At 50.9% G+C, this 25,879-nt stretch overlaps 1 protein-coding gene across 9 annotated transcripts in view; it reads right to left on the bottom strand.

The window, feature by feature from the left end:
- Nucleotides 1-25,879, bottom strand: part of Rin2 (Ras and Rab interactor 2) — a 170,100-nt gene that overhangs the window by 44,026 nt on the left and 100,195 nt on the right. For 7 of the 9 annotated variants that reach the window (XM_003476376.5, XM_013159807.3, XM_013159811.3 and 4 more), the window contains one exon: nucleotides 14,476-14,576. The exons of 1 other annotated variant lie outside the window; for it this stretch is intronic. In XM_003476376.5, coding sequence (XP_003476424.2) covers nucleotides 14,476-14,576 — 101 coding nt within the window. Of the gene's footprint in view, nucleotides 1-14,105; nucleotides 14,577-25,879 lie in introns of all 9 variants that reach the window. One more of the 9 variants, XM_013159809.3, reaches the window with a different exon arrangement.

Raw genomic sequence — 25,879 nt, forward strand, 5'->3', positions numbered from 1 at the left:
GGAGTCACTGTTCTGGACTAAGACAATGAAGTCACTCTGCTGAACTTCAAGTCACCAGGTCTGGACAAGCTAGCTATTTATCTGACCTTCAGGACACTCAACAGCCAAATCTCCCCCAGGCCAGTTTCATTTGGCATAAAAATGAGGTTCCTTGTGCCTTTACCTTTACCCACAGTCACCTAAGTAACCGGATGTTAGCGAATCGAATCTCCATTTTGCTACCCATGTCTCTCCCTGCCCCTGCTTACTAGGGAAAGTAACTCTGACATGATTGCCCTGCTTTTTATTGTCCCTGCTTTCTTCAGCCCTTTTTGTCTTTAGGACCAACATGCTCTACCAGGTTCACTGGGAAACTCAGTTGCCCAGTTCTGGAATCAAAAAGAAAACCAATTAAGATCTTTAAATTATTGCTGGGTTTGGTGGTGCACATCTGTAATCCTAGCATTCCAGGAGCCTGAGACAGGAAAACCCCAGTGAGTTTGAGGCCAGCCTGGGCTACACAGTGAATTCCTGTCTCAAAATAATAAAATAAATGTTTGATTTTGTCCTTTGGTAATAGTTGCATATATTTAGTATATTCCCTAGTTATGGTAGAAATAGTAAACTAACTTTTAAAATAACATAAGTACAGGTAAAGGGTGATCCGTTAAATGGAAGCCAGTAGGTGAGTTAATATAGTAGGAACAAGACGTAACCCAAGGCATAACAGGACTGAAATCTTGGATTGACAGGTGGGAACCGTTTCCCGCGTGAATACTTGCAAACCTCTCCTGGACACCAGCAGAGATGATCCTGTAAGAGCTTCCGCTGGCCCTGCTCTGCCTCCTCCTTGCAGTTTGAACTGTTCTTGTTTATTTAATTGAATTAATTAATATTTGATGCCAAAGACTGAACATGCTAGGTACAAGGAGCCATGACACTGGCCCTGAGCTGGCCTTGGGTCCCTGCTGTTATCTCTGCCCCAGCCACGGTCACTACACCACAGAACTCATCCCAGCCACCCCCGCCCTGGCTGCCCGAGTCACTGATCTCCACCCCATCCAGCAGCTTCAGTGTGGGTTCCCCACACGGCCACTACCAGCACACAAGTCTTGGCTCAGTATCATCCTCAGCACACAAAGTGTCCTTATCTGTATGCTGATCAGGAAATGGGTGGTGAAAACCTGGGGCCATCTTAGGGCCTGGGGTGCGAAGGGCCACAGCTCTGACCCTGCTGGAGAAGCAAAGTTTTCCCAGGCCCTTCCTCTGCCTCATGGCTCAAGAATTTGCCTCAAGGGCAAGAAGAAGCCTTGGTCCTAAAAGATAAGATGAGTGCTGGTCTCCAGTTCTAATTCTGCATAGATAAACCAAAAGGCAGACAGATCTGGCAGGAAAGTGCCGTTCGGTTGTGCCAGGCAGGTGATCTCAGGCACCAGGAGCCCTGGGCACGGCTATGGCATCTGGTTCTCACCCAGTCCTCCCTCATCGCAAGTCAGAGCCACAACCTCCAGAACCTGTGAATGCATTGAAGGACAGAGACAGCTGGTGCATAGCTCGGTGGCAGTACTTGCCTAGTATGCATGCAGCTAGGGTCCCCATGAGGCTGGAGCTTCCTGGGCACTGACACACTCGATTGTGATCCCCGAGTTCCTGGCCTCCTGTCTGCATCCTGCCATGAGAGCCTTCTGCTTCCACTTGGCCTGCAGAGCCTTTGCCCAACAGGCAGCCTCAGCAGCTGTGGGCCCAGAAGGTGCCAGGCTTCTCACCTGGGGGCAGCACAGGGACTGTCTTGAGAACTAAGGAACAGACAGAGCTGGAGTCCCATGTCGGGACCATGCTCTTGTGGCAGTAGGTCCTTGATCTGCTATCACATGCCGAGTAGAGGTCAAGAAGTTGGGGATGTTGGCTAGGCTCCCCTTGGGGAGCAGTGACATATATACAGCCCAAGGATTGAAAGTGTAAGGATGAATTTAAAAGGTGGGCTAACGGCTGCCTACAGGCAGGGGTGGAAGAAGGCTAAAGTCCATCTGTGAGTGGAGACTCGAAGGATCCAGCCTTGCTTACTATGGAGTCCAGCAAGTGTATAGCAGGAGGCGGAGAGTACGCACAGAAAGCCAAAGAGCTGGTGCTCATCAGACATTGCAGAGTCTGTGCCAGAAGCCTGGAGACCATGTCCAAATGTGGCGGCAAGGACTGGATTTCTCTGCTCTGAAGTTGCTGAGTGAGGCTTCCTTCTTTCCCTTTTTTATTCTACCTAGGTTACATGCCCCCCACCCCACCTAGGGGGGGTCTCCCCGCTTCACTAAGTCTAGTACAGGTGGCACCATCAGAGCTGGGAGATCACTGGCCCCCACCCACCTGAATTTGGGCTATGCACCAGGACCAGTCCTCCTTCCGTTGTTCTGACAGAAGCAACATCAGAAACACGAAAGACCCTGGAAATCTCCTCTATATCCCAGGGCAGAGCACACGTATGTTAAACCTTGTGGCCTGACCTTCAGTGCGTTTTCTTCACTTGAGCCTCATTAAGCATTCATGCATATGGACTAAATCTCATGTACATCATTTAATCAGTGGATTCTGGAACAAGCTATCATGCTTGAAGCCCTTGAGATGCCCCAGTGCTCTATCATTCCTGCCATTCTTACCCAGAGACTCAGTGAGAGCCACCTGGGCTGGGGACACAGCTTTCAAACTCCAAAAGCCTAATTTTTCCATGCAATTTTTTATTTTCCTGTCTTTCTGACATCTCTTTTCTGTTGCTACCAGCTGAGCACATCTTCCTGTTCTCTTCAGTAGATGGGGCGGCTTTTTCTTTTCCCACTGGATGAGGTTTTCGATTCTTTGCTTGCCGCACAGAGCCTGGTGTCTGCTGGATCTACCATGGTATCAAGTCTGTCATCCAAACACACCCAGAACTGCGCCAACAGCACTGCTAGGCATTTCTTATTCATGAGGACGCCACAGTTAACTACCATTTTGGGCTTGGTGAGAGATGAGCCAGGGGTAGGAGGGCTGGGTGTGCGAATTAGGGGAGGGGGGGAAACCTGGGAATCAGTGGCTGCTGGAAAATGTTAATGGAAGAGGTCCCATGCTAAACAGCTGCGTCTAATGACTCTCTGGGTAGATCTTTTCCAAATGGGAAAGGCCGAAGACATAAAGAGTGGGGGTGGGTGGATGGGGGATATACAAAAAGCTGATCTCCATGAGGAATGCAGCTGTGTGCACTGCAAACATAGACTGAAACATAAAAGCTTTGAAAAATAATAACAATCTCTGGTAACAGGAGAGACTCGAATTGTTAAGACACACACAGGATGGACGAGCAATCCTGGGAAAAGCATCCCTTTCAAAAGCATCTAGTACTGTGGCTGCTCTGCACTGACAACTCACTGGCCTCCAACACACAATGAACCTTCAAACCCTGACTCTGCAGTCAGCATCTGGAGGGCTCTGTGGGACCCAGCTGTGGCTTCATACCCGGTACAGAGACGACGACTGGCAGCTGAGCAGAGGGAACATCTCACCCTGGCCCTGGATGGGCAAGGAGACAGGCAGGGCCAGGAAGGGAGAGCCCCGTAAAGATCACTTGTGTCCAGCGCAGGTGGAGGGTAAGGGAGGCAGGACAGATGCTTGAACTGCTTATCTGAGGTCAGAAGGGTAAGCACCGGGGACTGAACTCACAGCTCTGCGCACACAAGGCAGGGACTCTGCCTGCTAAGCTGCAGGGCAGCCTGGGTTCCCTACAGTTTAAATTTTTTCTACAGCACTCAAGCAGCTCCTTTAATTCTCGCAGGGCTTTTTGGTTCTGTTAAACTAAAAGGAGAAAGCGTCTCGAAGGTGTCTTGAGTTTGGGATTTTATGCCCAGGTGGTGGAGGGCGGAAGCCACAGCTTCCTCTCTGAGATTTCTACAAGCATGACGCAGGAGGAACTTGCTGAAAACCTTCGGACCTCTCAGTGATTTTAAATTCTGTCTCTTGAGGACGAGGAAGAAAGGACACACAAATAAACTGCCCAGCTGCTGGGGCCCGTGGGACGACGCTGGCATTTCATCTGTCTGAGAGAGGTGGGGTGGTAATGTGGCTTAGGGGTGTCCTCTCCTGGCCCTGCAGCTAGAGATGAAAGGGCAGATATTCGGTCAGTGCTGGCAGAGCCATGCACTGGTTCCTGTAAAAATAAGAAACAGAAACAAAGAACCTGTTGTCCCGGTTGCCCTTGGAGCTGAAAACAGGCGCAGAAGGAGCCAGGCAGGCTCCGGGCTTGGCCCCACCACCTCAAGCTGCCCAGGCTGGGCAGCCACACGCAGGATGGCGGTTTCAGGGATTTCCAAGGTTCTTTCCTAGCTTGACTGACTCACCAACCAAATTCCAACTAAGCAGATACCTTGTGGCGGGACCAATTCAACATTAGTAGAGTGCACAACAAAGAAATAGAATAGCAGCCACAGTGGTGCACACCTGTAATCCCCACTACTTATGAGGCTGAGGCAAGAGGATCACAAGTTCGAGTCAGCCTGGGTGACTTAGGCCCAGTCTCAAAACAGAATTTAAAGGGGGCTGGGGAAGTAGGCTGGTGGTAGAGTGCTTGCCTACTGTATAGCATATGCTGGGTTTAATTTGTAGTATAGTAAAATGATACATAGACAGCCAAGCTAATCAACAGCAGGGCCTAGTGGGTGAGTTCATGGGCATTTAAACTTTTATTTATTGCTATGTGCTTTTCCCACAATGTACATATTTAACTTTTAGCAATTAAAAACATGAAAGAAATCTTTTTTTTTTTTTTTTTTTTTTAATGTAGCTCAGACTGATCTTAAACTTACTATGTAGTCCAGGCTGGGCTGGAACTCACAGCAAATCTCTTGCCTTGGCCTCCCAAGTGCTGGGACTATAGGCATGTGCCACCATGCCCAGAAAGAAGAAAGAAATCTTAAATGTTCTTTTAAACAAGTTTTCTAACATGATGGTGATCAGCCACTGAGACAGACCAAGTTTCTCTTTGGGGCATCTGTGACCTGCCCTGGCACACCTCCCTATTTGCTAAGGCTGATGACAAGTCCAACCTTTCCTAAAACCAGTACTGGCTGGGAATCACCTGTGTAAGGCTCCTCCTCCTCCTTTAGCCCTTGTCTGTCCTCATTCCATTCCCTGTAACTCACTTGTTTTCAAGCTTTCCTCCCCAAGGGGGTTAAGTCTGCAGTCTCCCCTAGCAGGAATTCTGTGGAATAATAGCACCCACTCAGTCAGCCCTGCCCTGTGGCAGAACTCGGCAGCCACCAGCCTAGTAACACGAGGAATGCGGGGCTGGACAGCGCTCGGGCCTCATATTCAAGACGTGCCTGGTGGCTGTGAGGTGGCGAAGGGGAAAACTGATCAAACTGGCCTCCGCAGAAGATTCGAGATGGGCAGGATGTCAACAGGTCCTGCCCAGAGTGACCGCCATGCAGGAGCTAGAACAAAGGCAGGGGAGTGAGTGTTCCTTGGCCGCTGCACAGGGGGAAGGGCGTCCCAGGGTGTTTAGAACAAGCAATCTTCAACAGCCATCCGGAATGCAGTCCTGACCCAAGCCCAGAAGCGGGAATGTGGACAGACAGGCCGCACAGACAGTGACGTGCAAGCCAGCTCTTAGCCAACACTAGGTATGTTCCCCCCCCCCCCCCAGGAGTCTGAGATCCTGCATAATGAGTCCAGCTTTCTCTTACATTCTGACAGCTCCCAGGAGGAACTGTTTCCAATGCCAGCGGCCCTTAGTCTGGGCCCAAGCATGGGCCCTTTGCTGTCTGTGGTGTGGGCAGGTGTCAAACAGGCCAGACACTGGGAAGGAAGTGAAGGCAGAGTGACAGTGCTCCCAACATGTGACCTTGCTCACCAATGACCTCTCGAGAGCCTCCAGGATCCTCGGAAGATGCAGAAGGTTTAAGTCCCTTCTGGTCAGAATGTTGATGCACAGAAAGACAGAAAAGACAAAGGACAGATGAAATTCCACACTGCTTGTCACCAGGTAGAAGAAAGGGCTCTGAGTTTTTATGACAGAGAGTTCAAGAGAATACACATCAATGAAGTATAGTTTGCCACTTGAAGAAAAAAGATTAAAAAGGAATAAAATGAAGTGGTTTTAAGGTCTGTGTTTTGATGCCTGTGCTGGTGTACACCTGTAATCCAGCATTCAGGAGGCTGAGGCAGGAGGATCCTTGAGAGTTTGAGGTCAGCTTGGATTATATAGTGATTTCAAGGCCAGCCTGGGATACCGAGCAACGCACTGTCTCAGACAACAAAGAGACAGACAAAAAGCAAAAGCAATTCTACATCTGCATTCACTGAAGTTGAACACACATACGTACATATATTTTTAAATAATGAAAATTGTGCCACATACAGGTGTATTCTGAGTTTAAGGGCGGAACCCAAAGTCTGAAAACAGCTGCCTTGGCTTTAGTCCTGCACCTTTCTTAGTCATGACACAGAGATGCAGAATATTTCTGCTTATAAGTAACAGACAAAGCACAGCATTAGACTCCAAGAGGTGGGGAGAATTTCATGTCATTCCTTTCTGTTTAAATTTATTAGATCGAGGAGCCAGGGATGTAGCTCAGAGGCACTGCACTGCCTGGCAAGCACAAGGTTGAGTTCGATTTCCAGTAACAACAACAACAAAATGTATTAGATCTAAAATTCAAAAGCAGAAATGTCCATAGTAAAACACAAATCAGTACTCATATGCTGTTCCTAACTGTTGATTATTCTACCTTCTCCCCTTCTCCTTGGAAATAGCCACTTCCATCAGGGGCTTCCTTCACCACCATCAGAGAATCAGGGCTCAGAATGCTCCTTGTCCAGCCTGGATTTAGAACTGTGAAACTGCAGCCCTGTCCGACCCCCAGAGCTCCTATTCTGAGTCCAGTGAGCTGAGCCGAGTCCTTGTGTCATAACACACAGGTCCTCCCGTCTTCTAGCCTGGTTTCAGAAATACTGCATCAACACAGCCACCAAACAAGTCACCACAAAACCATCACTAGCACCTAGCATAGAAGCCATGGAGAGTCCAGGAACTCAGCCAGCCTCTGTGGAAGTGGAAACCAATACCTGCGCTCTGGGGACTGTGGGCTGCTAGCTCTCAAAGCAGAGGGTAGAACCACCCTCTCAATCCCTCCACATTTATAGCGCTGTGTCCAGGAAAGGACCCACACAGGGACATCCACAGCAGTGTGACTCCAACATCTCAAACACTTGCCAACAGCAGGATGGAGCAGCAAGCTGTGTATGCACACAGTGGAGCCTATGCAGAATAGTGAATGAAGAAAGCTATAAAGCATTGCTATGTGAATCCAGTTATGTGACATTCAGAAGCGGCAGAGTGGGGCTGTGGGTACAGCTCAGGGTACAGTGCCTTCTTGGGGTGTGTGAGCTCCTAGGTTCAAACCCTGCCCCCAAAATCAACCCAACAGAACATGAAAAACAATCAAAAAGCAAGAAAGCAAAATACAAACCAGGAAGAGCAGACAGAGGGCCGGTGGCATCTCCTCAAGGTGACAGTGACAGAGGGTGCCTGGGCTGTTGGGAATGTTTGCTTTGGCTCTGGCTCTGTGGTGTGTCTGTAGACCCACAGGCCCCATGCCTCTCTGTGCATTGCTACTGCATCACGCGGATGTGAATGGGAGGGTGCTTCACTAGCAGCCCGCAGGGTCACCGCTCTCCCTCTGTCCCATCTCAGGGGAAAGCTGGGGGCCCACACCGTCTCTTCCAACCTTGTGTCCTGACCCTAGCCCAGGGACGAAGATGGCCGTCCAAGGGATACATCCATGTCACTGCTCTCCCATGGCCACTGGGAAGAGCAGGCTTCCAGGAAAGGGCCACTGCTGGCCGTTACACAGTAGCAGCGTGGAGGGGGGCCATTGGTGCCTCGTCCTCATCCCTCTGGACAGGACTAGCCAGGCAGCAGGAACCATACAGGTTAGGTGGCACAGGAGGAGCTGACAAGGTGCGATGGCCTCGAGGCCTCAAAGATCTGTTCCAGCCAGGGCCCTGGGGAACCTGCAGGCCCAGCCAGAGCCTGGGAAATGACCCTGACATTGTTTTGTAGATCCCTCTCCACAGCCTCAGGGAGCCAAAGGAATCTTTGCCAACTTTGTCATCTGGGGTGTGAATGGAGCACTGGCCTGCCTCAGCCTCCAGCTCAGAGCCCCCTCCCCTGCCTGAACTAAATGGAGACTGCTGTGTCCTTCTACTCTGGCTTGGGGTGGGGGGTAGCTGGGAAGAAAACTAACAGGAAACGAGGGAGTAAGAGACCCGGAGCTGCACTTCCACCTCGAGGGCTTCTGCTCGGCAAAGAGTGGAGATAGCTGTCACTTGCTGTCATCTTCCTGCCCCAGAACCACATCAGCCATGTCACCAAGCAGCGGAGGACGTCGGATGGACACAGGAGGAAGGGGTCGCAGGCCCTGTTCCTCCCCAGGGAGCAAGAGTGAGTCCTAGCAGGCATTTTTAGTCTTTTCCTTCTTTCTCTTTTTCGAGGGTAGGTTTGCGACAGGGTTTCACTGTACAATTCAGGTTGGTCTCGAACTTACTATGTAGCTCAGGCTGACTAGAGCTTTTGGCAATCCTCCTGCCTCAGCCTCCCGAATGTTGGGATTATAGATGCAAGCCACCCTATGTGACATAACCTGTTCCTTTTCTCAGCACAGGGAACACCTAGGTTCCTCGAGAGGGCTCAGATGCTTTAACACCCTAGAGCCCCCAGCGGCCTGGGCACCTGACATTTCCTACTCCTGCTATGGCTGTCATAGAGATGCCACACCACAGCTGCTCTAGGCACTAAAGTCATGACAGCAACTAACACGCTGAGCCCTCCCTCCTGGAGTTTTCTCTCCAGTGGAAAAGACATGAGACACATAATTAAGTAGGCATTGGCCCCCCTGTATCCCAGGGGATGATAGTCCAGGGTCCCTTCTCCCACAGACACCAAAACCTGTAGATGCTCCAATCCCTTGTATAAAATGGCACAGAACCTATACACAGCTTCCTATATGACTAAAATCACCTCTGCATCACTTATAATCCCAATATAGGAGGCTGAGGCTGGAGGATCACTGCAAGTTCTAGGCTAGCCTGAACTACATAGTGAGTTCAATGCCAGCTTTGAACTAGTGAGACTTCATCTTGAAAACAAACAAAAAGTGAGCTACTAAGCTTTGGAGACAGGCAGAGAGGGCTTAGGAGAGAAGTGCATGAGCCTGAGGCCTGCCCCCAGGAAGCACGGATAGTGGGCTGAGGAAGCCAGGATATTCAGGGCCTGCGAAGGAATCCCCAATCCCACCTTGGTCTCCACACTCTGAATAGACTTTAGGATACAAACTTCTGGATTCAAAGAGAGGCTGAGTCCAGGGGTGTAGGCTGGGAATCACCAGAACGTGGGTGGTACTGAAGCCATGGATGAGATTGGGTGACCGAGGAGATCATTTGATGGACCTCTGCTTAAAGCAGCACACACCATCTCTGGACGTGCCAGGTGCTGTGATAAGTAACTTCCTTAGCCTTCCAGACAACCCTGTGGGGCTGCTTTGATAATGTTCCTGTCGGGGTCGCTCCCGACCGGCAGGAAAGACACACGACAAAGTCTGGCGGTGTGCAACCTTGTCTTTATTTATCTCCGCGTGGGCCCCGCGAGGCCTCCACTCTGCCACCAGCCCTTTTTCGCCGGTGGACTTTTTTTATCTCTCTCTGTGCTTTCTCTGTGCTTCCTCTCTCGTGGCGGGAGAGGCATTCACTTTTATAGGGTGACAGTGGCCAATCAGTTCAAAGCGCGCGATGCGGGCTGATTGGCTAACATCAGTTGTTGCTAGGCAGACTATCTTACAGAGCGGGTTGTTTAAGTCGCCAGCGCAATCAGGGGGCAGGAAGCAGGCGCCAACTTGACTCACTCGATGGGAGGGGCAATCTAGCTCAGGCTCCGCTCCCACCCACAGGCCCTACGTCCGCCAAGTAAGGCGACCGGTGTCGGCGGCTCCCAACATCTCCCCCTATTTTATTTACTTTGAATGAATGTATGCATCGCAGCCCGCCCTGGATCGAGTGCAGAGGCTTATGCCCTGTGTTGAGGCCCACCGTAGGCCCTTGGCTTGGACCCTGGTCGGCCGCCCCCGGGTCTGCCAAGGCCTTGAGACCCTCGTCCTTTTTCCAGGGCCAGGAGTGAACTGGACGGAACCTGGATGCACATAGGCATGCACTCATGCCCCTCCGTGTGATCCCCTCGGAGAGGCATCTAGATCTGGTCAGATTCTAGTAATCTAGCGGCTTTCGTGCGCCATGGGGTAGGGCCTGGCTTAGGTCGAGTCGTGCTGGGGAGGCACGCTCTTACCCGTCATTGACTCACCTACCCTGCTGTGTGGTGTCAATAGGGAAGGAATGCGGAAGACCCGCCACACCTAGACCCGGTCGTAGGCCAGTCGAGCGAGCCATGCGTAAGCCTGGGGGTCATTGTGCCCATCACGGGCTGCTGCCAGGGCCGCATGGGCAACCAGGCGTACTTGACGCCAGGCCGCCGCAAGGCGCCCATTAATAAATTATGTAACCCATCGGAGCAAGAATGGTCCTACAAGTAAGAGCAGAAGCAAGGAGCACAGGGGACCTAACAATGGTAAAACATAGGGGAGCAAGCCATTCCAGGCTCCCCAAAAAGGGATTGTCCTGCAGTTTTTTTAGGGCTCATCTTGTTGTTGGGTCTGCGGTTGGCCTCTGGTGGAACAGGCCTGATCTTTAGTCGAGGGACTTGTCGCGTCAACCTCTCTGGGACCCACAGTGGTTTTTGTCTCGATTCCTGTAGAAAAACACAAACCGCGCCTCGGTTCCAGCTAACCACCGGATCCGGGCCCATCCATTGTCATGCCATAGATAACCGCGCCTTTGGAGGCAGGCCTTGGCTTACTCCCCCTTTTTGTTTTTTATTTTTTATTTTTTATTTTTTTTTTTATTTTTGGTCTTTTTCGTTTTTTTTTTTTTTTTTTTTTATCGGTGCCAGGGATCGAACTCGCGATTGCCTGCTTACAAGGCAGGCGCTTATGCCGCTGAGCTAAATCCCCAGCCCCCGTTTCCTCGACCGGTGTTTTTCTCAGCCTGCTCGGCAGAGTAGCCGCCCATGAAAATACCGTCCGCCCCGCAGCGCAACGTCATAGGACGGCGGTCGCGAGAGAGTGGAACGGGGCGTCACTTCCTGTGCCGGCTGAGAGAAGGGAGGGTTCCCTGTAGCGGCCTCTCGGCGGGGAGCCGCTTCTGGAGAAGAGCTCCAGGGCGGAGCGGATGGCTCTCTATCTCCTCCCTGCCAGAGAGCGCTCGGGGGCCCTTTCTCCTCTCTCTGCTTTTTTCGAGCGGCGCACGCACACAATTCACGGCGCAACTCGGCATAGGAGTCAAGGCACGCATGTATCATTTCCCACAGGGGGCGAATAGCCGGCGAAATATCGCCTCCCAATTCCGCCGAGGCGAGGTCCCCGCCTAACTTCTCCCATGACGGCAGGTTTAAATGCCCTGTGGGTAAAAACCAGGGAGCCACCCTATCTATCTCTGCTATGAATAGTTCCAGTGTTTTTTGACCTACCCTGAGGTCTCTAGCTTTTAAAAGCTTCCTAAGGGCCTTTACCAAGGGCCGCGCCTCCGCGCTCGGTAAATTACCCATTCTCAACCTCTAAGGGCTGTTACTCACCGCGTGTGACTTAAAGAACCCGTCACCTACGCGTGAGCCTGAGGGGAGTCTAAAAGCCCTGTAGGTGCGCGCCACCCAGAGCCCAGGCTTATCCCCAACTCACCTGTCCGGCAGCACCACGCTGGAGCGTTGCACACCACCGCCGTGTCTCGGGGTTGATCAGTCCCCGTGCGGGTCACCAAATGTCGGGGTCGCTCCCGGCCGGCAGGAAAGACACACGACAAAGTCTGGCGGTGTGCAACCTTGCCTTTATTTATCTCCGCGTGGGCCCCGCGAGGCCTCCACTCTGCCACCAGCCCTTTCTCGCCGGTGGACTTTTTCTATCTCTCTCTGTGCTTTCTCTGTGCTTCCTCTCTCGTGGCAGGAGAGGCATTCACTTTTATAGGGTGACAGTGGCCAATCAGTTCAAAGCGCGCGATGCGGGCTGATTGGCTAACATCAGTTGTTGCTAGGCAGACTATCTTACAGAGCGGGTTGTTTAAGTCGCCAGCATAATCAGGGGGCAGGAAGCAGGCGCCAACTTGACTCACTCGATGGGAGGGGCAATCTAGCTCAGGCTCCGCTCCCACCCACAGGCCCTACGTCCGCCAAGTAAGGCGACCGGTGTCGGCGGCTCCCAACATGTTCCCATTTACTGACAAGACCGTTGTGATGCAAAGACTTTTACATGTGTCCTGCAACACCAGTGGGAAACAGAAGAGCACAGACATGAGGAGAAAGGGTCCAGGTGGCCAGGTGACAGGCACCAGTCAGAGAAATGCCAGGCAAAGCCCAGCACCCTGCAAACACTATATGCTGTGTCAAAGAAGACAATTCAAGCAGGTTGTAAGGGCGCACACCTGTGATCCCAGCACTGCGGAGGCTGAGGCAGGAGGACTGCTGTGAGTTTGTATCCAGCTTGGGTTACATAGTGAGTTCAAGACCAGTCTGAATTACATAGTGAGACTATGTCTCAAAAAACAAAACAAAACAAGACCATTCATCTTGCCTTTTCTTTCTCATTACTTTTTTTTTTAAAAGCTAACTACTTCTAGAAATTAATAAATCCAGCATCAACCAACACAGCATCAGAGAACAAGTAACATTAATCTGAAAAAAAATACAAAGTCTTTGTAGCTTATAATTACTCTTAAATTTGGAAAGGAAAAGATGAAAAGAGTTCTAGGGGTTCAGTGACAGAGTCCATCTGTCTATCCATCTATTATCACCCATCCATCCACCACCTATTCATCCATCCACCCACCCATCCATCTATCACCCATTCACCCATCACCCATTCATTCATCTATCCATCCACTCATGCATACAACCATCCATCCATCCAACTATCCATCCATCATCCATCCATTGACGAGATGTTAAAGATTAAATGATCAACCAGCTGTCCCATCTGGGACCCGCTGAAGCTCAACAAGAAGGTCTGGATGACCCACCGTATGTTATATCTCTCTTTTTTGCATCCAGGATTCATATAGGGGGAGGCATTCCTGCCACTCTAGATGTTTGTCACCTGCAGAGCTTGGTTCCCTCTCACTGATTTCCTTCTACATGAAAGAAACCAATGCTACTAGAGTTGCCCTCACACTCTGCCATCAGCCCAGACTCCTAGTTTAATATTAGCTCTACAACACAAAGGGTAAAGAGGAACCCTTGTCTCAAGTTCTATGGTGGCTGAATGTTGGATGACAAGTTTGCAGCTGAAAAATCAGTGTGTGTTTGTCAAGTACATGGGCAGAAAACTTTTAGGTCATTGGAGCCCTTCACACCGAGGTTGAAAGGAACCTTAGGATATCCAGGTGTTGCCAAGGGTATGGGGAGCAACTGGTCTACCCATTGCATTGCAGCAAAGGCAAGGAATGGATGAAGGCACAGAGAACTTCACAGCCACGGGCCGGGGCAGTTCCTCCAGGGACAAAGACATCAAAGCAACACTGGCATCAAAGCAGTAGCCAAGTCCCTCCCAGGGAATTGCTCTCTCCTCCCTCTCTTCCTCAGCCAGGGAACAAGTCAAGCTGGTTTAAAACTTGCCTGGACAGACAGAATCACCCTCCCTGCCTGCCGCATGACTTGTCAGCTAAACCATACCATAAATCTCAGCTTCTAGCACCCCAGGCAGACCGGGCCCCACTTTCTGGGGAAAGAAGCTGGGGGACACTGTTGGCTCCAGAGGCGCCAAGTGTCTAGGGCTTTCTGTCGCCAGGAATCACAGCACCCAAGAGCTGGCAGAGGCCACCTCCAGTTTTACGCACTCCCTGGCCTCCATACCCATCTTCAGACACAGAGTAGGACTGCTGTTTCCTCAGAGCCAAGGCTGGCTCTGTGCTTCCCAGCCGGGCACATTCCCACCCCTGGTTAACCATTTGCAAACACATCTAGCTTCCCCTATTCGGGGTGGTTTGGAGACTCAGGCTATGCTGGGGTTCATGCTGACCTGAGAATGCAAAATGAGTCCATCCTCTTTAGCGGCTCCCTCCAAACCTCCTGGAGCCCGACTCGGCTACCCTGAGCTCTAGCTTGCACAGGGACGATCCTGCTGCATTACTGTTGCCATCAATGCCAGGAGGTGGCTGCGGTACAGACAAGCTTAGGTTTCCGGGTTGTGGTGTCAGGAATGGAGAAGAAAGTACAAGGTTCAAGGGCCTCCAGAGTGAGTCCAGGCCACTCCCACCTCCTCCAGAGAATTCATCTGGAGCGGACACCACACCGCCAGTCCCAGACTTCAGGAGGAGTGGCCACGGGTGAGCCCCGGCAAGCTCCAGGCCATCTCTAATCCCTCTGTCGCCTAGGCAAGGCTTTGTCACCTGTGGGTGTTGGGAGGTCCCAGGCCGTTCTCCAGGCTGACATCGGTGTGGACCATCTCCTGTTTCAGTTCTCCGATCTCTGAGGCGATGGTGTCAATGAGCTGTTCAGAGACAAAAATGGTGTGACGTCAGAAGCGCAGAGGCGGGGTGAGTCGGCCAACCTGGGACAGCAACACAGCCACTGAAGGGTTTTGTTATTTTTTTTTTTTTAACTCTCGACTCCGTGAATTTCCTCTCAGCAGTGGAAAAAGGGAAGGGGGCGGAGGGAGCTTCCCTTTAAAAAGAGGAAGAACATCGGTTTCGTTATTGGGGAAGAATTTGGGTTTCAATATTGCAATGAGGAAAAGAATATGTCACCCACTCATTTGCTCAAAACGGACATATAAACAAATCCTACTGTGGCCAAACCTTCACATTTGGTTTTGTCAAAAGAGATACTCCAGAGAATGCTCTGCATTACACTTCTTACAACCTAGAAGACATACACTGCTTATAAATCCATTTTCAAGGGTAGATCACCCCTCCCTCTCTCTTCCAGCACTGACAGTGAACCCTGGCACCTTGCACACATCAGACAAGCACCCCAAGACGGAGCCACATTGGCTGCCTTGAGTCTTTTTAAAAGAGAGTAGTGGAGCGATGGCGTGTTCCCATAGCCCCAACTCTTGGAAGGCTGAGGCAGGAGGATCAGTTGAGTCCTGGAGTTGGCAGGAACCCTGGGCAACATAATGAGACCCTCTCTGGATAAATGGATGAATGAATAAAATAAATGAGAATTTTAAGATGAATAGGAAATAAAAAATGGAAGTGAGAGGATGGCTTGCAGTGGGCATGTGGGGTGTGGGGTGCCCGGTGCCCCCTCCATGTGCCCATGCAGGGGCTGTGCCTCCTGCTGTCAGCAGCAGCTCCCTTTCTTTGCCTTGTGGGGCTCAGCCTGTGCATGTCAGGCCATGGCTGCCACGCTGCTCACTATTTTTGGAAATGTAATTGTTTTTTATGTCAGTGCGATTTATGTCAACCTCAAAAGGGTTGATTGCTTCAAAATAAACATTTAAACATGTCTTCCTTTTGGTGTCCAGCATGGCAAGCATCCCCAGGGATCACCCGCACCCACAGTGCCCTTACGGGGCCTGGATAACTGCACACTCCTGGGGTTTCAGAGACTGAAAGCTTTGTGTTGTGCTTTTCTAGCTGAAGATAAATGTGACCAGGGGGATTAGGATTGGGGAGAAATGGAAAAAGACTTTGGCTAAGTTAAGGTTTTAAAGACACTTTTATTGGTGCACATTAGCCAGCAGGCTATATTTTAATTCAATTGTCAACCAGCCCTCAAATAAATCTGCTCAGTAGCTTCTGATGTTCAGGGTGGAACTTCTATCAGGAAGTCATGGGCTTATCTGTGTGGCCAGTGTTCCAAAGTTGGGAGCCAGGATAATTGTTTCAGGATGGCCTCCAGGGAGAGGGATCCCTGGATAGAGCTCAAAGCACCCCAGCTTTCAGGAGGCAGAGGGAAACCAGCTGGGCTCTGTTTATGCAACTCCTGCCCTTCCTGCGTGTCTGCGATGGGGCCAGCAGCTGGTGCTCCCAGGAGCACCGGGGCCTAGGGAGAACAACCAAGAGTCCCAACTCAACATGTCCATGCAGTGACAACAAAAACGGAAGTTTGATGGTGCTAGACATTCCAGCACCCCTACACTGCTGGAGAAATATCACACATCGATCCATTCTGGAAAGCAATTCGGCAATATCTGCTAGGATCGCAGATACAAACACCTAGATATGCTCTCTAAAAAGCCCTTGCACATGGGAACCCTTGCAAGAGTGTTTGCCATATACCTCAAGCACAGAAGAACACCAAATTCCAAGCACCTAAATGTCCACCAATAGGCAACCAGGTAACTTGAGATATGAACTATCCTGGGAATAAAATCAACAAACTAGAGCTACCTATAGTAACACACACGTAGGCATAAAAGTTCAAAAAAGTGCTTTAAAAGCCAAAACAAGCTGGGTAGGGTGGTGCATACCTATAGTTCTAGCTATTTGGGAAGCTGAGGTAGGCAGGCCCCTTGAGCCCATGAATTTGAGAATAGCTTCAGGACAACATAGAGAGAGTCCATCTCAAAACCAAACCAAAGTCAGCATGTGCCTTTAATCCCAGCACTCTAGGAGGCTGAGGCAGGAGGATCACAAGTTTAACAAAGACTTAGCCTGGGCAATTTAGCAAAGGCCCTGTCTCAAAATAAAAAATTAAGAAAAGGGGTAGGATGTAACTCAGGGTGAAGGGCCCACACGCAGTCCACAAACAAAACAAAGGCAAGACAAAAGACATTACACCGAGCATATGAAGTTTCAACCCAGTGGGAAACACACTAAATACTGTGCACAGACACACACAGATACATCCCTCTCCTGCACAGGGACGACAGCCCTACTCCAGAAGTGACTGCATCTACACAGGAGGCACAGAAGCAGATGTTCAAGGCTGAGAAGCTCAGCATTTCTGAGAATTAGGCCACAGACTGACAGGATTTGGTGGAGCTGAGAGGCTGGTGTCTCAGGACTGTGCGCTTGGCTGAGGGACTGGGGTGTATGCACTCCTTAATCACCACTGATGGAAAAGTAATGAGACAAGTGTGGCTGTATATAAAAATGGAGGAGCTGGAAGGACACAAAAGGTGAGAGAAAGAAACCATGTGACTGCTACAGCCCCACCGCGCCAGGGTGGGGCCCCTTCCACTTGCCTGTGGCCACTCGGGCCAGCCAGGAGCAGAGGGCCCGGTGGGAGGGAGGCTGGGCAGACAAAGCAAGCTCAGAGAGCCAGCGTCACCCTTCGGGGAGAGAGCTTGCCAGGCCTTCACCTGGCTTGCCACCATCCTGTCACCCTACACCTGCCCTCCTAGTCTAGACATATGGCCTGGTGGCCAAAGCTTCCTAGTACAGGCCGCCCATTTGGCCCTGCTCAGCCACTTCCTCTGCACTCACCATCAGCCACATCTGAAACCTCCACATCCATGCTTGCTTCCTGGCCCCTACAGAACTTCTACAGACCTGGCGGTGGCTTAGCACACAGCCCAGATGGTTGGCAGATCCCTACAATGGCACCAACCTGTACAGAAGGAAGGTACTCGGAGCCCTGGGACACAAAGGATGACAGCCACAGAGGCTGGTTCCTCCTCTGCCAAAGGAGGACACTTTTCTCCAGCCACCTGCATTTACTGCCTGCCCAGCTCATTGGTATCTGCCTGCCAGGTGGGCCCTGCTCTGTGCCCCAGGACCAGGCCTGCCTCTCAGGGTGTCTGCCAGCCCACTAGGCCCCCATCAGCAGGGAGCAGCTCTTGCTCTCTGGAGCCAGACTCATCTCCCACCGGGCAGGTGTCTGATAAGACTCCTGGGCTCTTCTTCCTGCCCCTCACATTTGGTGCTTCCCAATCATAGTCCTGGAGGATAGAGATGACTTGTCACTCACGAGCATGGAGCAGTTTTAATTGGAGCTTTCCCATGCAAATGCCATCAGCAGCTATATCCCTTATCAAAATTGGTGCCAGGTCAGTGGTGGATGCCTACCATGCCAGCACTGGGGAGGCTGAGATGGGAGGATCTAGAATCCCTCCAGGAAGGGGAGGGCACGAGGTTGTCCAGGCAGCTCCAGGCTGGGAGGTGAGTGCTTTTCCTTCCTCTCTGGCTGCCTAGAAAGTGTGTGGCTCCTCAGGAAGGTGACAGCAGACAGACAGCTGCCATGTGGTGCAGCCAGAAGGGATGTGGGACTGGCAGGTCATGGAGCTGGTGACATAGTGGTTCCTAGCCCCACCCTGCCCACCTGTGTCTTTCTTAGAAACCACAACAACTGAGAGCCAGACCCTATGTCCATACAGCACAGCAGATATCAACTGAGACGAACCCCAGGACACACAGCAATATACTCAAGACAGCTGGGTGTGGGCACACACCTGTCATCCCAGTGTGCGGGGTGCTGAGGCAGGAGAATCCTTGTGAATCCGAGGTCAGCTTGGGCTGCATGGTGAGACCCTGTCTCAAGAAACCAAATCAACCAACCCAACATGGATGAAACAGGGCTGGAGCCCTATTCTCAGGACCCTGGAGAGGGGCTACGGTGACCTGCAGGGGAGCCCAAGGCCAGGGGATGGAACCCCACACTAAGCAGACAGAAGCAGCTGGGGAGCAGGGGCTGCCAGCGTGGCTGAGTACTGAGAGGCCTCAGGCCCAGGGTCCTTATGACCTCTGGAAGCACAGGCGAGGTGGGTGCTCACCTGGATGACTTTGCCTGGACTGGCGTCCATGCCAAGGCAGGAGAACCCTCCGGGAAGGCGAAGCTCCTTTCCCATCAGCCAAGCTCACCCAGGCTGGGCGAGGCTGGGCCTGTCGAATTCCTAGTCCACACCAGTTTGCCCCACCATGTAACCACGCTGGATCCTTCTCTGCAGGAGGGCACCTCATACCGAGGACTGTGTGAGAAGTGGGGTATGGCTGGCCAGGTGCCATAGCGGGGAGCACCCCAGCTTTGGGCATGGAAACCCCACCTTCTGCCTTGTCCCTGGCTGGACCACCTGGAGGGGGGTGAGGAACCCACCAGGTGCCCTGTTCCCTGCACCCCTAGGGCAGGGCCTGATCTACCGGGGGTGAGTGGTGAGCTGAGGAGGATACACAGGACAGTCAGATAGCACGCTGAGCACAAGCATCTACATGCTCCAAATTTTCTTCCTGTCTACATCATCTCAGTTTGGCAATGATCAGTAAACAGAGCCAGCGCTAAAAGACACAGCTGGTCATGAGGGCACATGCCTGTCATCCCTGCGATTTGGGAGGCTGACTTTGGAGGGTCACTTTGAGTTCAAGGCCAGCCTAGGCTATACAGTGAGATCCTGTCTCAAAAATATCCAAATAACCAACCAGCCAAACAAAAGAGCCACCACGGGTTCATCCACGCCCCTGAATGAAAGGAGGCCGCTGGGTCTCCAGAAGCAGCAGATGATGACAGGAACCACAGACACACCAGACTGCGCCCCCTCCCGTGCCCACAGCTCTTGGACTGCATGGCTACTGCACATTCATGTAGTGTCCTTGTATGCTGGGGAAGGGGAGAGAGGGAGGGACCCTGGATCTTGTTTTCTTCCTTTTGGGGTTAGATAAAAAGAGAAAAATTCCCTTGAAGGTCAAGTAAAAATAAAACAAGAAAATGCTGCTAGGGTGAGTTCTGATACGGCGCCTTTCCAGTTCCTGCTTTTCCCCAGGAATCTTATTGGCGGGGTGGGAAGGGATGTGAGGCTGATAGGCCAGGGCCGGACTCCGGGGTGTGGGAAAAGTCAATCACGTGGCTCCCAGTGTGGAATTTCTTCTGTTCTCCAAGCATCGCTTGGCCTTGAGTGTGCTGGGCTCTCGCTGGCCAGGACTCTGGGCAGTGTAGTCCTGAGTCCACCTCTGCTGAGCTGGTGGAGCTCCACCATCTGCTGGGGACACCCCTCGCTGGGGTGTCCTTGAGCAGAACTCGTGAATCCTGCCTCAGCCTCCCAAGTGCTGCGATGACAGGCATGTGCCACTACACCTGGCTAGTTTAACACTTTGAACCCCCTTGCTTGCCATGCGCAAGGCTTTGGGTTCAATCCTCAGCACCCTTCAGCACCAACAAAAGAGACAGAAAAGAGAAAAAAAAAGAAAGAAAGAAAGAAAAAGAAAACTAAAAGTGTTTGCATTCATATTTTTGAAGTGTAATTACAACTACCAACGTAATATAGGAATCCATACCCATAGAAAAATTATTGTGGTTAAAACTAGTCTCCTGGACCATCATTCAAACTCCCTTTCATCTCCTTGGAGGTGACACTACTGTCCCCTTGGGGTGTGGCAGGAGGGAGCCTGGGGAAGTCAACAAGTGGGTACCTGCAGGTGGGGCACTGAAAGGTACCCACGTGCGGGTGGATCCAGCCCCTGCTCAGGTCTGAGAGTCCTGCCAACCCCAGGCCGCAGAAGGGCCCATGAGACCTCAGCGTCTCCCACCTCACACCAAGGGTCAGGACAGTGGACCCCCAGCTGTGGGACCTGGCTTTGTCTGGCACAGGCAGCAAGAAGGGCCCCCAGACTTTGCCTTCCACTATTGGGCACCACTGTGAACCGAGACCTACACCATTCCTTTGAGATGACCCAAGGCAGTCTCAAGGACCATGCTTGATGGCAGGTCCCAGAGTGACCTCCTTCCCCCTGGGATCCGGCCCTCACCCGGCTACTGGTTTCTTCTCAGAGAAATGTTCCTCAAAGCTGCTTTCCCCAAATCCTCAGGCCCTGATTGTCCAGCCTGACCACACAGTGTGGCCCATGTGATTCTGCCCCTGGCATGGGCACGCTGCCCTTCTGTCCCGAACCAGTGCTCTTGGCACATGGATGCCCATGGGGCCATGTCCCTCTCTTTTCCGCCTCCTTGGGTAACTTCCCTGTTTGCTGGCTTCCAGGCAGGGTAAATCAGGCCACGGAGAGGTGGAGCCCCAATCATCCACCAAACCTCAGCTGTGCAGCATGGGGAAGTAGCTGCAGGGGTGGCATCTGTGAACAAGAGGCTGCTGGTGGTGTTCAATTATCTGGCACCAAAAATGCCAATGTGACCATACAGGGTGGACATGGGGCCCTCTCTGACCTCAGTAAAGCTCACATCAGGCATGAGTGTTGGCTTTAAAACCTAGCCCTCCAGAAAACTAAACCATAAACTGCATCCACCAACACATACAAGAGACACAAGTCAGCCTCACCTTGATAACAGTGGTCATCGACTCAGTGGAGGACTGAGCAGGGAGGACCAGGCTTGGGCAGCCCTGGGACCTCACCTAGAGCCAAACTTTAGCCTTTTGAGCCACTGTTTGAAATTATCCTGCAAAGCACACCTTCTGACATAGCCTTTGAGGTGGTACATCCTTAGAAAAGTTGGAATGTTGTTAAAAAAAGATATAAATGGCACCCATAGTGCAATGCCTCAAACTTGGGAGCAGTTCTGAAGTCATGCCTTAGAACCAGTTGTTCTGCCAAGGTCTTGCTTTATCACATCACTCGTCTGAGGCCAGTGTTGTATAGGGTACTTGGTGACTATATTTCTGCAGGGGGCTTTGTGCACTAAGGTTCAGTAACACCTCAGAACTTTCTTGTTTAATACCCAACATGCATGGTTTAGAGGAGAGGTTTACTTTGGCTCCTGTTTCAGTCCACAGTCGGCTGCTCCAGGGCACGGTGTAGGGCAGAGGGGCCTGGTGGAGGAGAGCCGCTCACAGCATGGAGGACAGGAAGCAGACAGAGAAGGGAGGAGTGGGGAGGGAGAGGGAAACTTCCTGCCACACGGTCATAGTGCACCTCTTCCTGCCTGCCTGCCTCATCTCCCATCACACTCAACAATAGCGTCCTCGTGATTCAGTCACCTTTCAAAAGCCCCACAGGAGTGTAAGAGGCCCTACGGTCACCTAGATATAAAGCATACCAGGTCACAAGCCACTCACACCATAGATCACCATGAAGATCGGACTCCTCCCAAGAGTCTTCATTGATGTCCTCTACTGCCCTGAGTGGTTTTAGTATTTGTGTTTTAAGTTGCATTTTGCATTTTTTGTTTCACATTTTCAAGAAGTGTTTACAGGGTAGTGAGTAGGCACCAGGTTCTTCTGAATTGCAACAGGAAAGAAAAACAAAGCTATCGTCTGCTTCATCAAACCGAAGATGCTATTGGGAATAAGACACTCTTACTCCATCAGGAAAAACAGCTGTCAATTTTGGATAGCATGCGCTACAGGATATAAAGGATTTCAGACAATCAATTCTGAAAATCTCAGCCCACTCAGGCTTGGGATGCAGGGTGTGTGGGCTGCAAGTTCGTAACTTATTTCATTATTTGTTTCGTGTTTGAGACAGCATCTCCCTATGTATTCAAAGCTGGCCTTGAACTCACTATCCCAGGATGGCCTGAGACTCATGGCAGTGCTCTTGCCTCGGCCTTCAGAGAATGTTGGTATAACAGTTGTACACTGGTATTGGGTATTGAACCCAGGGCTTTCACACTTAGCTACTTCCCAGCCCTTTTTGAGACACGATTTTGCTAAATTTCCCAGGTGGGACTTAAATTTGGAATCCTGTCTCAGCCTCCCAGAATGCGGGAATACAGATGTGGATGACCATATGCAAGTATACCAAATGGTTTCTGCTGGGTAGCAACAAACTCCAAAGGCTCTGGTTTGATTGTTCGGTGTGTCTGGGCCAGTTCCGTACTAGGCTGAATCATGAAACTGCAGTGTTTGCAACATTGTTGAGCATGGCAATGCTGAGGTCAGGTGCTCACAGCGGCTTTCGGTGTGTATTAAAGCAAGGTGCCATTCTTTGGCTCAGTGACTCAATTTACCAGTCTCTGCATCTGGAACCACCTGTAATATCCTGTGATATTCTGATCCTGTGACTTTCTCATTCATGAATTAAATCAACTTTCCATACACACTCACCATTTTAGCTGTTCTGTGTTGCTATAACACAATAACCCACGCTGGGTGATTTTAAGGAACAGAGATTTATTTCTTACAGTTCTGCTGTCCAAAGTCAAGGGCCTTCTGTTGGTGTCACTGCACGATAGGGACAGAAGGCAGAGGACACATGCACATGAGAGAGTACAGGCTGCATTCACTTCTTTTTTTTTTTTTTTGGTCTTTTTCCTTTTTATCAGTACCGGGGATCGAACTCATGACTGCCTGCTTGCAAGGCAGGCGCTTATGCCGCTGAACTAAATCTCCAGCCCCTGCATTCACTTCTTATAGGATTCCACTCCCCAGTAACCCTCACACTTTCCCAGCGATGACCTGGGTGCATGCAAGACCAGGCTGGGGCTGTCTGGCCTCTTGGCTCCTCAGGTATGAAGCAGAGCCACCGGTTTCATTCGAAGGCCTCTTCTGCTATCCCCAGCTGTCCTGCTTTACCTCCTGAACACGGACACGATGGTCACATTCACTTCCGCTTTTCCCTTCCTACTGGCCAGCTGTCTCCCCGGGCTTTCTACACGCACGGGTAGAGACGAGTGACTCAGGCTTTCTGGAAGGGAACCCAAATGACTGTGTCAACGCTTTATGAATGAAAACTACCGGATTCTAGGTTTTTGGTGCTAGAAAGTGACCCGCAGGAAAACTCAGAGGTGCACAGCACTGTTCATGGCAGTATCATTTATGGTCATGGGCAACAGGAGAGGATGAAAGGTCCAAGGATTGAGGGCTGGTGAGTATGGTGCAGCACAGCCAGGTAATGGGAAACTACAGCCGTAAAATGTCATTCCAGTGCAAAATACACTGGTTTATTCTACACCAATGTAGCAACATTTCAGCGTTGTTAATTGAAACATACAAGTTGTAAAATGGTATGCCCCCATGAGGTAATTGGTAATAGCAATGCATTTACTTTGTGTGAATGCATGTAACATGTAACATAAAATTACAGACAGAGCCCAAATCTGTAGGCATTGTTGCAAGACCTCACTTAAAAAAATTATTACAGTAAAAGATACATTGGCACTAATCCCCTCAAAATACTCCTCTTCATTTTCCAAGTACTCATCCCATCATTCTTGCCACCCTCTGAAGCAGTTTGGAAGTCCTCTTTCCTGAGTATTCGTTTCCTGCACAGTAGCTGCACAGATACAGAACCACAAAACCAGCCAGGCCACATGGATGAAACAAAGTGGCCATAGTGTCCACAGAATCTCCTGAGTATTGGGGTACAATCAGGTGAGGGTGCAGGACCCCCAACTTACTGATCTGGGGACTCTGCTGATGACCAGCTCCAGGGAACACTATTCTGCAGAAATTCTTTGTAACAATGTTTTCATTAGTACATGTTAGTGATACATAATATACTCACTGTGTGGAATTGCTGCATCATATACATATTGCATATTGAGTGAGCTTTTTAAGTGAGCTTTTTTTATATTAGGTGAGCTTTTTTATACATACTGCATCTTGATTTTGGGGGAGAAGGCATGAAACAGGGTCTCTTTACATAGCTCAGACTGGCCTGGAACTCACTACATAGCCTAGGTTGGCCTTGAAGTTGCTGCCATCTTCCTGCCTCAGCCTCCCAAAGTGCTGGGATAATGGGTATGTGCCACCACATCTGATTCAGAAATTCTTAAAAAAAAAAAAAAAAAAAAAAAAAAAAAAAACCTCACTTAAAGCACAGCCAGCCCCTGGGGCAGTGAGGGAAGGGGCAAGGGCTCAAAGGGAAGGAGCTGGAGAGAGGCTGGAATCCACAACATCAAGAAAGAGTTTTGAAACAGGACATGAAATCCCTTTTCCGTAAGTCGAAACACTGCTGTCCCCCAGCCTGGTTTAGGGGAAGAGAGAAGGGTGATGAAAAGGCATCTGGGTAGTACCCAGATGTGGCGGGGGGGGGGGGGGCAGTGAGTGGGTCTGAGTCACCAAGGGCAGAGAGCTTGTTCCTTTTCTGGAGGCACAAGTAGCATCTCCACTTGTGAACACCCGGGCCACAGCCCTGGGGAGCCACTGCTCTGGGCACAGTCCTGGGGACAGCGAGCATGGGCTGCAGTAGCTGAAGCTGAGTCCCAGCCTCACCCCCCCGAGGAGTCACCCAGAGACCTCCTGGGTGTCCAGAGCTTCCTGGGGACCTCTGCCTGGCTCTGCTCCTCCCAATCGCACCTTCCTGCCCTGGCCCCCGCCTGAGCTTCTGGGGGTCACAGCCCACACAGGGGACGATTGTACCACTGCAGGTGAGCTCTGGGACCCCTCTGATATGCCACATCCTGTGCATGTGCAAATGCCACGGACCCAACACGTATCCTCTTGTGTCCTCCATTCCCCAGATGCCACACTGCACCCAGGGCCTGGCAAAGCTGGGCAAAGGGTCACGCTCTATTGTTTCAGAAATGATGAGGACAAAGTCTGCATCTCAGGTACAGACACCCCTTCCCCTGCATTTCCACTCCAGGCCTGGTGGAACACAGGGATGAGACACCAGGAGTATGGCAGGTGGCTGCATACCACGTTTCTCTCCTTTTCTTTTTCCTCTTTCCTGCCCCCATCCATACAGGGCATCACCTAGCACCTTCAAACTAAACTACTTCCCAGCCCTTTTGAATTTTTTTTTTTGAGACAAGGTTTTGCTAAGTCACTAGATTGTCCAGGATTAGCTTGAAAATTCATTCTCCTGCCTCAGCCTCCCAGAGTCCTATTTGCTTTCTGCATTCATATACTGACACCTAGGTCAATCCCGAGTCACATGGCCACTGTGAACCCTGCTGCAATGTACAACAGAGGGCAGGGGCTCTGACACACTGATGTCATTCCCTGTACATAAACGCCCAGCCGTGGTGCTGAAGCATCTTTATCCCAAAAGCCATAAAATGCTGACAAGAGAAACCTTTTTT

The sequence above is a fragment of the Cavia porcellus genome, unplaced genomic scaffold, assembly GCF_034190915.1.
Source record: "Cavia porcellus strain 051 isolate PalLab524CR breed Dunkin Hartley unplaced genomic scaffold, mCavPor4.1 scaffold_5, whole genome shotgun sequence".
NCBI classification, from domain to species: domain Eukaryota; kingdom Metazoa; phylum Chordata; class Mammalia; order Rodentia; family Caviidae; genus Cavia; species Cavia porcellus.